Source organism: Formica exsecta, unplaced genomic scaffold (genome assembly GCF_003651465.1).
Source record: "Formica exsecta isolate Colony F162 unplaced genomic scaffold, ASM365146v1 scaffold223, whole genome shotgun sequence".
Taxonomy (NCBI): Eukaryota; Metazoa; Arthropoda; class Insecta; order Hymenoptera; family Formicidae; genus Formica; species Formica exsecta.
In genome coordinates this window covers 201470-217709 of record NW_021849528.1, presented here as the reverse complement: position 1 = coordinate 217709, position 16240 = coordinate 201470, and the positions used below count along the sequence as shown (strand labels likewise).

The following is a 16240-nucleotide window of genomic DNA, read 5'->3' as shown; positions in this document are numbered from 1 at the left end:
TGTATATGTATGTGTGTGCGCGCGTGTGTGACTAGAAATTGTCGGATTAAGTATCGCCAAGCAATTTCTGATCTACAACATTATACGGCGTACTGATTGAATTAATTCGAGACGCATGAAATTGGTAGCGCGTGCCGCTGCCGAGGCGTCAATGATTTAGCGCGATTATTAAATCGGGGAACTGCTCTCTCGCGCGAGTGTAATTTCTCATTAAAAATCACCGACGCCCGGCCACTAATTGCGCCTTCGTGATAATCTTCTCTAGGCGCGTTCCGCCCGACGGCGAGCGGGAAGCAGTACGACTTCCGCCGCAAAGCGGAAGCGCGTCGAACGGAACGGGGAAACGAGCGTGATCGCCGGGCCGTCGAGGAAATGTCCATGCGCCGACTTGCGCTAATTATCACGAATACGAATGCTCTCCATACAATAGCCCTCGATATCCTGCTGTGATTCGCGTACTTACTTTGACAAAAAAAAAAAAATTTTTTTTAATCGAGAATTTGTATCGATAATGGGTGAAAAAAAATGTTACCTTCCAATTTTAAAATTGTTTAAACTATTTCTTTTATTTCAATTGTTATCTCCGTTGTTTTTTTTTTAATTAGACCTTACGTCGATCCTATACACGCCGCTCGCGATTACGCGTGATAAATCCGTGCGGAAAGGCCGCTCAGAACCGTCACGCTTTTTGCCGCAGATGCGCGACGTGCTCGTTCGTTCGACTATCCGCGTTACGTGTATCAATGCCTGTGCGTGCTGCGTGCGTGGGTGGTACGCGTGTGACATGTGTACGTGCATGTGTTTGTGGGTTTATTCGCGCATGTGTGTGGGTGTATGTGTGTGTATGGTCTTTGGTTTCTACAAAAAATATATATAATATCCTTAACAGTAGTGATCGTTACGTCGACTCCTGATTTAAAAATCTCAAACTTATCGAGTTATATTCTACGATACTCTTACGGGATGAGGAGGGGTTTGTCGTGCCTACGGGAGAGAATAAAGGTGCCATCGGGGCGCTTGACTTTTTTGTTTACACAGATCATATATATATATATAATATATATATATATATATATATTTTTTGTATTCTTATTTATATATGTTCAATTTATATATATTTACATGGTCGGCGACTCTGACGCAAGTGACGCAAGCGCGCGCTCGCGTGGACCATCGCGCGAAAATTACGCTAACTGAGGATCATTAAATTAAACTATACCTATCGCCGCGTGCTCTGTCTAGAGAGTCGCGGCGATGTCGTCTACAACGCGATCGGCTCTCGAGTGTTCGAGATCCACTCGCGTCGCCGCCAATTGTCGGCAATTTACGAATCGATCGTTCAATCGATCGATCAACGCTTGTTTCCTCGCGACGGAAATAAATAAAACGCGGTGACTGACATTTATAGCGGCGGGAAACAGCGGCGACGCGAGGGAACTCTGTATGCCAATTTCGACATGATCGACGTCACTTGCATCAAGTTCGCTTTACCTGCTATCACATCGCGCGCTCATCAATCAAATCAGAATTCTCAAGTTCTTCCTCCGATCCACGTTTAACGCGACGAGATTCAGAGAATTTCTAGATTCTAGAATCTCTTCAACGTCTTTAATCCGGAAACGTCACTTTACCAGATTTCCATCGACGTCCCAATCTTTCTCTTCAAATCGCGCTTTTTTGTTCTTCGATCTTCCTCTGCCGCCGTCGATCCACCGGTTAATAGATTCCACATGCGAATCTTCCACCGCGCGTTTTCCCGATGCGGTTAAATCAGAGATCATTGCTTAATTTCGACGTGGTGTCTCTTCGTGATATGGCGCCCGTTGTCGCAGTGCCCGCTGCCTCATATATATATATATTTTTTGTATTCTTATTTATATATGTTCAATTTATATATATTTACATGGTCGGCGACTATACGTTTGCTGACGCAAGCGCGCGCTCGCGTGGACCATCGCGCGAAAATTACGCTAACTGAGGATCATTAAATTAAACTATACCTATCGCCGCGTGCTCTGTCTAGAGAGTCGCGGCGATGTCGTCTACAACGCGATCGGCTCTCGAGTGTTCGAGATCCACTCGCGTCGCCGCCAATTGTCGGCAATTTACGAATCGATCGTTCAATCGATCGATCAACGCTTGTTTCCTCGCGACGGAAATAAATAAAACGCGGTGACTGACATTTATAGCGGCGGGAAACAGCGGCGACGCGAGGGAACTCTGTATGCCAATTTCGACATGATCGACGTCACTTGCATCAAGTTCGCTTTACCTGCTATCACATCGCGCGCTCATCAATCAAATCAGAATTCTCAAGTTCTTCCTCCGATCCACGTTTAACGCGACGAGATTCAGAGAATTTCTAGATTCTAGAATCTCTTCAACGTCTTTAATCCGGAAACGTCACTTTACCAGATTTCCATCGACGTCCCAATCTTTCTCTTCAAATCGCGCTTTTTTGTTCTTCGATCTTCCTCTGCCGCCGTCGATCCACCGGTTAATAGATTCCACATGCGAATCTTCCACCGCGCGTTTTCCCGATGCGGTTAAATCAGAGATCATTGCTTAATTTCGACGTGGTGTCTCTTCGTGATATGGCGCCCGTTGTCGCAGTGCCCGCTGCCTCCCCACCGATCGCCGGGATGACACACGGCCAGAGGCCGTTCCCCCCGGTATTCGCGCGATTTGACCATCAGGCGAGATAGAGGTCCGTCGGTGTGACGGAGGTGTGGTCCGGCTTGGTGCACGCGCTTCCGGTCGGCGAGGCCGCGCTAGCTCCGCTGCTGGCTCTGGTCGCCGCCAGGGGCGAACGGCTGGCCACGTCGGCGCTGCTCTCCGGACCACCGCCGGTGCAACCGCTGCCACCCCCCTGCTGCGACGTGTGGGTGGACGTGTCTCCGTTGCAGTAGTAGTACGTGGAATCTGGAACGAGATTGGGCGATTTCACGTTCGTCGCGTTTAGAATCTGCGGGTCTCTCTGTCTGTGTCAACAGTCTATATTCCTGCTCAACGTATTGCGCGGCGATAACGCGACAAAATCCTTGCCGTTTCCTTTAATTCCACGGATTTGCAATTAACGTACTCGAAACATTGCCCTTGTTTACGTTGCGCGCATCTAAATTTCTCTCGTCTCATGCCCAATTAATTTACGGCGTTGCATATTCAGGCGGTTTCTTCGCAACGACGTTTTCCCGCGCGGAATTAAAATGGAATAAATTGCTTTCCGCGGTGCACACCTATCTAATTTTCGCGTTTAATTATAGCACCTCACGTAACGCTCGCGTGGAATATCGGGAACGAGGAGGAGGAATAAGTTGAGCGTGCGCGCCGACAGGGGAAGGGGAGCGAGAGCGCTGCGATATCGCGAACGGATCTGCGTTACGTGTTGCGGATTAATTGTGTATCGCGTGTTCGATATATATAAGAGAGAGAAAAGAGTGGTTTATTATTCTATTCGCTTCTCTCTATTCTCTGCACGCGCGTTCTCCTCTATACATCTATGTACGCTCGCGGAGGGAGAGGGTATCGCGATCTTTGCGTAGCATCGCGCAATCTCGTGTGTTACAAAGGATTGAATCAGAATCTTATTAGAACGCATGAACCAAGTAGCTCGATGTTATCTGAATCGAATTGATTAATTCGCGTGTTAATGAGGAACAAAGTCCTACTTAGATTGCGCAGGATTACGTCCATTTCGCGGATCTGCCAAGTACAGTTTTTGTCGACAGCAAAGTTTATGTATCTCCGAATAATGCGTGCGTAATTCCTGCGATACGAACTTTACGAAAGATACAATTTTCACGCATTTACAACGGGACTGCCGGTTCCGCGAATGGCCGCGCGAATTTTCTTCTCCTCGATAATCGACGGTGCTGGTTCGGAAGAAAAGGAAATTGCAGCCGCCGTGTTTTCGTATATTCGATTCATCCCTAATCTAATCGGTACTAATACTCACTGTTTACTTACTGAGCAACCCGCTTGTCGCTGCTCCATAACCATAGCCGCTGTACGGTGCACTCGAGTACTGGGAATACGCAGCGCTGTACGCGTAATCGCCACCACCTGAACAAAAGTCGATGATAAGCTGATTAGCGCGAGTTGACAGACAGCGTTGACAGATGTTTCCAACAGTTTTTCGACAGTGTCGAAAAACGCATTATGTTAATGTCTCAATTAAATTTCGAAACTCGCGGTTACGCTCGCGCGCGAAAGTACGCCAGTAATAAGGAGTATGTAATTTAGACTCTCGCGCTGCGCAACTTGACTTTATAGAGTAATTAAAAAACACACGGCACTTGTAGCAGTGCTTATTACTATTCCTCGAGATAATCGATCTTGCTACAATTAGCATTAAACAACGTAGTAATAACAACTCTCTTTGGAGAAAAGAAATGTTGAAGATAAATCAAAAAACCAATTATATTTTATTCCGCAAGAAGTATAGTGGAAAAATAAGAGGAGAATATATTATTTCGATTATGTATGCACATCTACTAATGATAAATGTATGTCGTCATAGTATCTTTCATTGGTACGCGATTGTCTCTCTGACGGAGTGAATCCGTCGTCCTTCCGGGCAAAATTGCCATTGCTGCACCGCCTCGAACTGGTAAATCAGCGCTCCTCTGAGAAAGAGCTCTGACTTACCCTCCGAACGTACCGCCGAGCCCGGTTCAACCCCCGGCGGGTATACGAGCGCGCTTGTCCTTGACAGACGGTTAAGCAAGCGGTTGTGTCTGATTGTACTCACCGGTGGCGTAGTGTCCGAAACTTGGAAGCATCGTCGAGTACGGCGGTATCGCAGAGGCTACTTGGGGCTGAGAAACTGGCGGCTGCAAGACCGTCAGTCCGGGATCTCCTCCGGGGGTGTTGGGGGCCGCGGGGGTGGCGTTTGTCTCGTTCTGCAACGAAATCGGGGGACTTTGCTCGCCCCCACCGGCCCCCACCCCGACATACGATACTGCGACGGTACTGCTCTCTGCTATGGCCATGCACAACACAACACGACATTCGAGTCAAGCACTAGCTAACGATCAGCGCCTTACGTCTAAAGCTTAATTAAATTGTTTCGGTAGGATCGGGAAAAGAGTCTGGGATCTGGGATTTTGATTGCTTCCAAATACTATATATTTCAATCAATGTTTTCTGTATTTAAATCTATTTTCAATTCCTTTTACTTCTTTCTAACAGTATCAACGTAGATATGACGTTTGAATCAATATAAATTTTATTTTTGAAGAAATAGCAATTCCGTTATGTATGCAAGAATTAAGAATGCATTGTTTTCATTCGGCTCAAATATAAAAATAAAATGTAATAAGCTAAGAAAATATATAATCGAATGCTATTATCTCTTTGAGATGTAAGACGACTGCAATCTCATATGTGTGTTTTTGATTCGTCGGACATAAAATACGCAAGTGGATAATAGGAGGATCTTTACGAAGACGGCGGGAGATACCGCGCTTAATCTCGCCGTTAATAATCGACGTTGATAATACACACTTGAGACATATATTAGTTGGATACGCGCATATCCGAGAGAGGCTCAATAAAAATTTTATGCTCAGCGAAACAGGTATACATAACTCGGCGCGAGACCGTAAGAGAACTAAAGAGGTGGCGAACTCACCGGTGGTGTGGTAAGGAGACATGTTAGCCCCGTCCAATGTTTGGCTCAATTTTAGTTCTTGCATCGTCAGTGGCGCGAGCGGCGTCAAAGTACCACCTGCTATTAAGGGATCCCCATTTTTCCGTTATTGCGGTTGTCGTATCGTCGGCGGACGATCAAGGCGGAACGTTAAAAGGTCGGTCGCGAAGAACGCGCATACGTTTTCTCAGAGATTTCTTGCGAGTATTATTATAAAAGATGACACGAAAAGATCTATAGAACGCAAATTGTTTCCCTTTACATCCATGCATATAAATGCTGTTCAATGCTGTATCGAAAAGAGTCAAAATACTTTCGCGTAGGATCACTTTACTCCGCGATACTGCTACATATTAACGGCGGGGCAGCAAGTTGCGCGATCGCGACTTGGACCGTTTATGTCATCCTTCAAAAATCTTTCGATCCGGGGCGAAGATCCTCGATTGAATTTCATGAGATGAAGCCGCCGTTACACGCCTCGCTTCGTCCATTCCGAAAGGCAACGATCGGGAGAATTCGCGGCGTGGCGCGACGCGACGCGGCGTGACCGAGTTGCTCGCAACACGTGCTCCATCGGAGAAAGTTCCATTCGTGTGTGTTGTGTACCGGTTACTTTTCAATAGCTCGTACCGTCCGTATACGTTCCGCCGTTGATCGATCGCCTTTAAACGGCGCAAGAGAAGTAGAGAGCGAGATAAAGAGTGGAAGAATGAAAAGAGAGATAGAAAGAGTGAATATATATGTATGTGATAGGAGGATAGGCGAGAAAGGTGAAAGAAAGATCCACCAAGATGAAACCCCGGCGATATTATTTTGATAAGAAGAGAAATATAAGCGTAAAATAAAAAGAGAAAGAGGGAGAGAGAGATAGAGAAAGAGACGTCTGGTGAGAGAAGTAAGAGCGCTATTCCCTAAAGCTGAAAACACCGAACCACCGTGTGGGGCCTCCCGCCACCTCTTCTGCCGCTGCTTGGCACAGCTCATGCATTATTAAAGCCATGTATTTAGCCGATATGGGTATGCAAAGCAAGACGTAAGCCGCAATAATAAGCATACAGGGAGGAGACGAGATGAGGAAGGGGAAGAAAGAAAAAGAAAGAGAGATGAGTCTTTGGAAATGAAGAGGAGGGGAAAGGAACGAAGGAAAGTGGTGGACTCGGTATATGACATTACGTACAAGAGGTTGTGGCGCACACACTGCCTAGGATTTCTGTACGAGGGGAGGAACGGTAAAGAAAGAGAGATAGACAGACAGATAGATAGAAAGAGAGAAAGAGGCCACGCTGACAGGGTTGGGGGTAGTCGGAGAGTGCCGGAGGGTGAAAAGAGAGGGAACGCTCACCTATGGTGCCCCCTATGGGCGGAGTGTAGAGATGGGGCGTTTGCGCTTGCGTCATCGTGCTGATGGTGCCCAGGGAGTCGTACAGCTCGGCGGAGGTGGCAATAGCGTTCCCGGGGAATCCGCTGTGTTCGTAGTAACCGCCGTTACCTCCGCCACCTCCACCGCCGCCGTTTCCGCCACCACCTCCGCTGTTGCCGTTTCCACTACCGTTTGTATTACCGCCGTTCCCGCTGCCGCCACTGCCGCCGAGTTCGCTCAGGAGCTTGTGCTCGTCCTTGATGCTCCATTTACTCGACCACAGCTGCAACATAGACCAGCGGAACCTAAAGTCGAAGTTCGCGAGTTGGAGGGACATCCGAGAACAAGCGCCAAGATTGACTTGGATGTTGTAGCTCGATTCGAGCTTGACTCGGTCCCGCGATTACCGCAACCGGTTGAGAGTTATGCGGAGATTCTATGGAACTTCCGCTAGCTTTTGATTGATTAGGGCGTTTTAATCGAGGTATACTATACACACTTGGGTTGGACCTACGCCCGAGATTAATTCCAATTATCTGTATAGGTAATTAAGTAGTATACGTAGTTTGCTGCGCGCGATCGAATGCATTTGGAAATAAGAAATTACTTATTGAAGCGTGTCGTTGCTTAAAAAAAATTGTATCGGCTTTACTCACGTTTGAATACAGTTGATCGCCATTGTAGTTGCTTCTTTGCCTCTTCAAGTCGTTCTCCGTATGGTCGTTCAGGTCGCGATTATCGTCTGTAATCATTCCAAGAATTGCGTTTTTAGAAGAACAATTTACACTCTTTTTTAATTTTAATTATTTTTCTATTTTCTTCTCAATGACAGAGGCAGTCGCGATTCCGATATTCGAGCAAAATATCCGACGAATGCCATTTCCGTCAGTATCTCGAATTTGATAATTTCGAAACGAACGAGGAAAAATGAATCGAACAGTGCGATCGCACGTATAGCAGTTCACACACACGCGCGCCGACCGATCCGATACGCGGTCGGCCTCTCGTATTAATCCACGAATCAAGACACAAATTAAACGTGGCTGGCCGAAACTAAATTGAATCTGTCGAGTGGACGCGGCGCGGAGCGGCTCGCGCGTAGACGGCGTATGGCATTGATAGATAGAGAAACAATTTCGATTCTATTATATGTCTTTATTATCTCTCGGCCGTCCCGGCGGTTTAATATAGGGACAAGCACGTGGGACGAGTGTGTCGTTATTCCGGTGCCGAGGGGGGCGGATGGGCATCGCGAACCCTTGCCGGGGATGGAGGTCGAGAACGGAACCGACCGGTGAGAGTTACAGGGATGGACGAGTAGAGGAAGGAGAGGAGGAAGGGCGAGGAGAGAGAATGACAGTACGAACGTAACGTCGCTGGCAGTGGGGGTAGATGGTCCAACGTTCTGGGGTATCTCGAATAATTAAATGACCATCCGAGGGTGGGACGAACGGGGGTGGGAAGGAGGGAAGGGGAAGGGGCGCCTAGCATAGGGCTCGTTAAACCTCCCTGTCAAGTTGTGATTGTCCGGCCGGCCGAGAGAGCGACGGTCGACGACCATTCGAGCGGCAGGGTTTGTTCCTGGACCGCTATAAAACCCTCGTTTCAAACACGGCGGCGGTCTCCCTGAATCTCTCTCCTCCCAGTTCTGCTCGAATTTTACGATTCGATCGGCCGAGTTAATCGCGGCCGCGTCGCGCCGCGGCGTACAAACGCGTACCGCGTTGCGGCACGATTTTACTAAAGTTTAGGGCGCTTCCTGGGAACGTCGCTATTCCGTTTCATACGCGAGCATTTCGGTTGATGAGTTGATAAAATTGTTAATCGGCCATCAGTTTTATCACGCAAAGGTTCATCGTTTTTCCTTTTATCATTGTCACGCGCAAAATTGTGAAACAATTATTTTAAAAAATCATTTTTTTTTTGCTCAGATTTTATATAGAATATCAATAACGAAGAACAATGAAAATCACAAACAAATCTTATATTTGAAAATTGTATGTGTTCTACTTTTTTTCTCGGTTTTGTACACGATGTCGAAATTACCGGAATCGCTCAAGGAAGCGTATTTTTATACGAATCGAAATTTGCAAGCTTCGGAAAGTCGAAATCATAGTTGGTCCTCGACAGATTTGACAGCGAATGAATTATGTCATGCGGAAGGAAGGTCAGCGCGTCCCCCTTAAAAAGAGCAGTAAATCGAATAATTCGATTGATGCTCGAAAGGGCAAAGTACGAGCGCTTGCGCAAGCTTTCTCTCTCTCTTTCTCTCTCATTCGCGTTATTCGAAAGCAATTGAGTCAATGTTAAGCAATACAATACACGGGTAATAATGGACTCTAGGGCGAATCTGGCCCCGCGGCGTATCCCCTAACGTCCAGGGGATGTATAGGGTGGAACACGCCGGGCTCTGGGATTCTGCATGGGGCCAGAAGCGCGCAGATGTAACGCGACAACAAACAGCCCCGATAGATTGCAACGCTTCCCTCGAGAGGCCGTTCGTAAATTCGTAATAAGCTCCGGGAACTTTGGGCACGGGTATGTCTTGGCTCGTTCGTCCAAGGCATAAATAATCGGCCGCCGCGCCGGGACCGATTTTTCTCGACCGACGAGTCTCAAATTGCGGAAACATCCGCACAAAATTTCTTCAACGTATATATCTTTAGCGTTTGTATGGTTAAAAGTAATCGATTCTAGCAATTATACTACAAACACACTTATTGTTAATCTCGAATCGTGTCCGATTTAGAGTTCCTTTAATAAGGGTTAAAAAAAGCGCACGGAAAAAGTTAATAATGATGATTTTATTTTTAATTATTTATTTATGAAAAATAAGTATGTAATATTTACAATATATATATATATATATATATATATATTGTTCAAATAATTTTATATTATTAAAATTGTGCATTCAAACTCATCAATAAATTATTAATCTAGTAAAATACTAGCATAAATGTATGATGCTCTCGTAGGGATACGAAACACGAGTTGTTTATTGATTCAAGTATTATAGACATAAATGTTTACGTAAAAAATTGCAAAATTCTAAACATGCGATACTTCCTGTCAACATAAAATTAATTCGTATATGCACTTTTGTTTTCTCTTTAAACATTACACATCAAATTCGCGCGAAAGTTTGCCTGTTACGTATGGCGAATTGAGTAATCAGAAATCATCATCTCGATGTCGTAACTCTTATTAAAGGAATCTTTTAGTTGGACTCAGCCGCTACAAAATAGCGTCTGAATTGCCGAAGAGTCAAAACAGGATCGAACGCGCTCTGTAACACAGTTTTTCTCGAGTGCCTCTCTCCGGCCGAAGAGTGTTTCATTAAATTTGAGCACTTGCGGTCGATTTTTACGTTCTGACGCAGCGAAGGCAGCGGAGGAACGCTCGTTGAAATTCCAGACAGTTAGGCGGTACACGCGTACAACACGTTACGTGCACGCCGATGGTCTCCCCGGGGGACAGGGAGGCTAATGTGTCGCCGGGGCCCGAGATAGAAGCCGCCTGTGGTCTGTGAAGTTTATAATCTAATACGTACAGCTCTACCCTCTCTCGACGCGAGAGCGCGCGCTCGCAAAACATTGAGTGCTTTCGCCGCGGACGCGACCGCTTTTGCGGCCGCGTATATCGCCGCTCTCATAATCCGATTATATTGAATTACCCGTGTACCCATCGGCATACATACACACACACACACACGCACACACATTCTACTAGTCGCTCGAATCGATATACTGGAATCTCGCCGCGAAACGTGCGCTCGCGGAATTTTGATCGAGCTTACGCGCGGTTTTTGTCGGCGTGTACGTTTTGCGGAATAGAATTACGTCTGTTCCGCGGAATCACAGCAAATCGTATTAGCCTAATAGTCTTTGGTGACACAGGTAGAGAGGATGGAGAATTCTAGTGCTTCCGAATATCAGAGGATGATTTTCCTCTTTTTTTCTTTTTTTTTCTCCATTATTTCGCACCTCGTAAACCTCAGGATCGAAACGCGAGATCGACGTCGAAAATTCTCTCTTTTTCTCTCTCTCGCCAAGCTAAAACGCCGTAGTCGGTCACGTGTACGCGACACGTGTCAAGAATATTTCGGGCCGCGTTATTCACGCAATGACAGCAGAATAAATCGCAACACGTGCTCGGCGACGTTTGACTGATAACCTTGCTGCGTTATGCGGCTAATCTTGGTTCGCTCGCTTGGGGCGAAACGAGTGTTCCAAGTGGCTCGATCGTCCGCAAATGAGACGCGTACGACTAGAAAATATCCCGGCTCGAAACACTTATCCCGATAGACAAATGTTCGTCGGGCATATAATGCTCGTCATGCTCTATTTGCATTGTTCATTTCAATCGTTACTTGAATTATTATCGCTCAACGTTATTGTAAGAAGTTGTACTTGGTATAAACGAGTCACAATGAGTCACTTGTAACGGGATCCGAGTTTGTCATTAAGCCGTCAACGAGTCCCTCCTTTGGAGTTCTGCCTTTGCGTGCCTCTGATTTTAGTAGACATTACAATTGAGTGGAATATTATTCGCAAACCTTTGTTCCGCGACTAAATAAGGCAGCGAAAATTTGGAATGCTCGAAAACAAGACAATAAACGCGCACAAATTGATGCTGGAGGTTCTCGCGACATCACCGTAATATTAACATCCGAGTCTTCCCGAAATTGTTCAACTTCTCCATTGTCTTCGCCCCTGACGTGTAAATTTACTTAACTCCCATCGATTTACTGGACCGTGACGACGATATAAATGCTATCGTATTTCTTACTTAAAACTTACGTGTCGCGCAATTATCGCTAATTTTCATACGACAAGTTATTGCGACGTCTCACCGAACCAGTCTGAAATATACTGTTGTATTATTCTGTTTTTGGATTCTAATCTCTTTCTAAAAGTTTAAAATGAAAATGTACAATATGTATATATATATATTTGTACTAGAGACTGCTGCTTTAGATTTAGTATTGTAGTTTAATAAGATCATCAAAAAATACTCTGTTAATTACCAATATTTAAAATAATTATGTTATTCATCAAAGAAAGTCGCCAGGGGAGGGGAAACATTCGAATTTTTAGAAATCACGGTACAAGCTGGTTTAGCAACGTGCGACTGATTTACAAAACTGCGCGCAAAATATTACTTTACAGATTTCTAATCCGCAAATTGATTAAGCAATCGAATTCTATATCGATTTTAATAAAATGCAATATTTAATTATGCTGAAAAATATATGTATATCGATTTTTATTTTCTTTTTACATACAACTGTACCATCTTAACTATTGAAACGTGTTACGAGATGAGCTCGTCGCTATTCGATTTATATACTCGCGATATTAATAACATTTCATTCCTTCACGCAATACTTTCATACCGTGCTGTCTGAGATTTCTGCAAGTTCAGTTGCAATTCGCCATCTAAAGCGATCTCGTTGCCGATAATAAACGTATTAAATAATATTGCACGATGACGGAGCATCGACGGAGAAGAGGATACGAACGTAGAGGAAGCCCGGGTCAGCGACACGAGCGAGAAGACTCGCAGTGACTCACCGTCAACACTGCGTTTCCTCTTGATGCTGTTGCCATTGGGATCCTGATGATGCGCCGGGATGCCCAGGATGCCACTGATGCTGTAGGCGTTGGGTGCGGTGGCAGCGGGATGACCTGCCGCTGTCGCAGGTGCGTGTGCTATCACCGACACGGAACCGCCCGAGCCTGGCTGACCTTGCTGCTGACCTTGCTGCTGCTGCGCCTGCTGTTGCTGATGCGCGTGCTTGGCCTTCTCCGCCGCCTTATTCCTCACGATCCTGCGAACAATAGGTCAGGCACATCGTGTAGCAAAATCGCCATGTCACTGAGAGACGCGTCTTTCTCTCTCTCCTTCTTTCTCGGTTAAATATCCGAATAGATCACGCCGGCTGGTAATAAATCGCGCGACGGCGTTCGCCGATTTGGATCTCATTTAGAATGCTTTCGGCGTAGAAGATGCATCTTCTGCCGCGCGCGCGCTGCTATATCTATTAATACATGGTGACTTCATAGCGCAACAATGAAGTAACACAAAGTACCGATTGTTAATTCCGAATCCCTTAGACGCGGAGCGATTCGCCTTTCGAGATCGACGATGAGGTCATTGTTACGAGACAAGATCTTCCCGTCGAGCATGCACGATTCTTTACGCGATGATAAAGCGATGATCGAGATATTGAACAATCAGCCGTTCGGATTGTTAATTCGAATATCGCTCGAGTTGTTTAACGCGTAAAAGTTTCGAACGGATATCGATGTTTGTTGCATCTTATTTTTCAAGACATTTTATCTCGCGGAGATTATTCCTGCTAAAAATGATCTCTTCGCTTCCTCCTCGAGAGCGTCTGTTAAAGCGTTCAATGAACGAGCTGTCCCGACAAAAGTAACGACTGTTCATTCCAGTTCCATCAGAGCCGATCATAAATCCTGACATTGCCGCTTAGAGCGCGAGCCCAACGTCCGTTCGACTCCACCAGCGATAACCCGGTGCGTAGCCGCCCCGCGCGATACCGATCCGCGAGTCACGGATTACACGATGATTAATTACGATTACGCGGGTCACTTCGCGCACGATCATTCTCCTCTGACGTCTAGCTAGACCTACCTACCTATCTACCTACCGCGAGTGTGCGCACACACGCGCGCCAAGAGACGCGAGGCCATTGTTCGCCATCGGATAGCGACCGAATGACTTTGCGAAATCTTGCCGAGTCGCGTCGTAATTCGCCGTCGTAAGTCCTCGAAGAGGACTCACCGAGTCGATGCTATAACGAAGCGCGCCGCGGCCATCTCGACTCGAGGCACTCTTCCCCTTCTTTCCACCCCGGTCGTGCACGGGGGCGTGTGTGCACCGGCCGCTTATTATCCGTGATATATTGCGCGTGCGGTTTCAATGGTCAGCCGCTCTCTCGACGTCGGTATCAATTACCGCGTCGAATATTCACGGCGGCGCGCTATTAATTCCGCGCGCGCGCTCGTCTCGCCGCGAAGCGTCTTGCGCGAATCGAGTACGTCGCCCGGTACGTCCTTTCGGCCTTGGATGATTTAACGCTTTCGCCGCGAGTTACGGCTGACTTTTTGCTCTTGCAGGGCGCCTCGTCGTAACGCGCGCGGTCTGGTGACGAATCGACCGAGTCCATTTTCTAAGAGGCTCGTAAGTAGAAGCGGCATTTTTCACGTGGCAACTGTAATATGGATTTGAAAAAAAAAAATTACAATAATGCTGAGAGAAATTATATGATATATACTAACTTTTCAATTTTTCGCGGGCTTATCGGATTTTTCCGACTGCGGAAATAGTTGATTAAACTCTCGTTTTTCTTTCTATTTAAAAAAACTATAAAAGTCTATTATGTTTCTCTCTAAAAATGTACATCTTTGGGCGAAACAATTCGTAGGAATGACACATGCAATGTCTATACCACGCGATATACACGTGGTCGCAGAGTCTCGTTCTTTTTCGACGGTCTCGTCCTTTTTCACTTTGTAATGCACTTTGGAGCGCGTCAGGTCAACGATTCCTCGTTGGGATGGGCCAGTACGTAATGGATCGACATTAAGTCCTTCGTTTCTGCCGTGGATGTGTTTGTGGGCTAGGTAATCGTGGGGGTGCGAGCAACGGCGATCAATCAGATGACACCTGTTGCCCAACCTCCCTCGTTCGTTCGTTCGCCACCTTCGCCAATTCGCAACAATTAGCAGCGATCCTTATCAAGGTTAGACTCTAGGGTGGCCGGGATACCAACGATCCTAAACTGACGAGTTATCGCGCGTCGCACCCCACATGTGGAAGTTCCACACCTGTAATAATTAATCGTCCTGTCGCGTTTTTCGATAACGCAATTAACTGGCGATTATTTTCGTCGTCGCTTTACATGTATTAATCATTGACTAATTAATATGTTCGCAGAATGGCTATTAAAATTTCAATAGAAATGATATGCAAATATAGTATGTGTATATTCGAATTTTTAAAATATGAAACATCGCCTGTATGTTTAATGTTTTGATTGTGTTTAGTTAGATATTATCTAATTTTTATAATTCTTAATATTTCTAAGCTCGTATGTAATACGTGGTTTAAATTTAGACAAAATGTTAAAATTTTTTGTGATTTGTGAACGAAGCTAAAAGATTTATCGCGGAAATATTACATTTCTTGATGTAGTACTGCTAAATTGAAACTGTTGAATACTTTTATACTTTTAACTTCAACTGATTCAATTAGCTATATTTAGCAGAGTTTCCATTTATTTTTTTTTTTTTTGAGAGAGAGAGAGAGAGGGTTAAGCCAATTTTAATAGGGATAGATGAAAATCAGTCTTAAAACAAATAAATCTTTTATAATAACTTAGTTGTTTAAATTGATAAATTAATTTTATTCTATTAATAAATATTTCAAGGGAATTTTTGTATGGAAATAAAAATAATGTAAATAGAGAATATGTTTTAGATAAATATTGAAATGGTTTACACTTTAAAACATGTATATTTTTCTATCTTTGATTTAAAATAAAATCTGCTTTATATCTCTTCTCTCCCGGAATTATTGTATAAACAAGATATAGGAATTTAAAAAAAGTATATTTATGAGAAAAATGTATATTTCTTCGAAGAAGACGTTATGGCATTCCGTAATCTGATAAAAATGTTCATTCGCTGTATAGCCAGCGATGCGTTATTCTTTCTCCACGAGTGAAACGCGAGAGGCATTTCGTGAATGATGAAAATCAGGCGCGTGGCTTCCGCGAAACGGTACGTAACGATTTCGCTCGCGCGGCATAATGAACGTAATCGACGATCTAATAAATGCAACGGCGTCCGGAGGAAAGGAGGGTAGGTCCTTTTACCACAACAGGTGCAGATTGTATCGCGATACAGATGGCACGAACCGACCGTTGCGACACAAGCGCGCTTCTTGTTCGACGACCGAATGTGAGCGAGCGCTTTCGCCTTAAAATTCATTCGCGCGCTTCGGCGCTCTAATTAACGTAAAGCCTCTGTGAGCGCGCTCGTTATCGATGCATTGCTAAATATCAGCGCAGCCGGCGAGTAATTTTCTATGCCACCAGGCGGGGGATAAGGTAACTCGCCGAAGACTAATCGACGAGTCGGTCTGTTTTTACGCAAGCCGATCGTGTTATGTTGCACATTATCGTTCTCGCGATGTTATAT

At 45.3% G+C, this 16240-nt stretch overlaps 1 protein-coding gene across 2 annotated transcripts in view; it reads right to left on the bottom strand.

The window, feature by feature from the left end:
* Positions 1–2689: 2689 nt before the first annotated feature.
* The window catches only part of LOC115235493 (paired box protein Pax-5-like), a 102169-nt gene continuing 88618 nt past the window's right edge, over positions 2690–16240 (bottom strand). The window contains exons 5-11 of one of the 2 annotated variants that reach the window (XM_029807328.1): positions 12587–12843; positions 7667–7752; positions 6993–7293; positions 5633–5731; positions 4751–4981; positions 3967–4062; positions 2690–2922 (exon numbers count right to left, since the gene is read on the bottom strand). In XM_029807328.1, coding sequence (XP_029663188.1) covers positions 2693–2922; positions 3967–4062; positions 4751–4981; positions 5633–5731; positions 6993–7293; positions 7667–7752; positions 12587–12843 — 1300 coding nt within the window. In that variant the 3' untranslated portion in view covers positions 2690–2692. Of the gene's footprint in view, positions 2923–3955; positions 4063–4750; positions 4982–5632; positions 5732–6992; positions 7294–7666; positions 7753–12586; positions 12844–16240 lie in introns of both variants that reach the window. The other variant, XM_029807329.1, reaches the window with a different exon arrangement.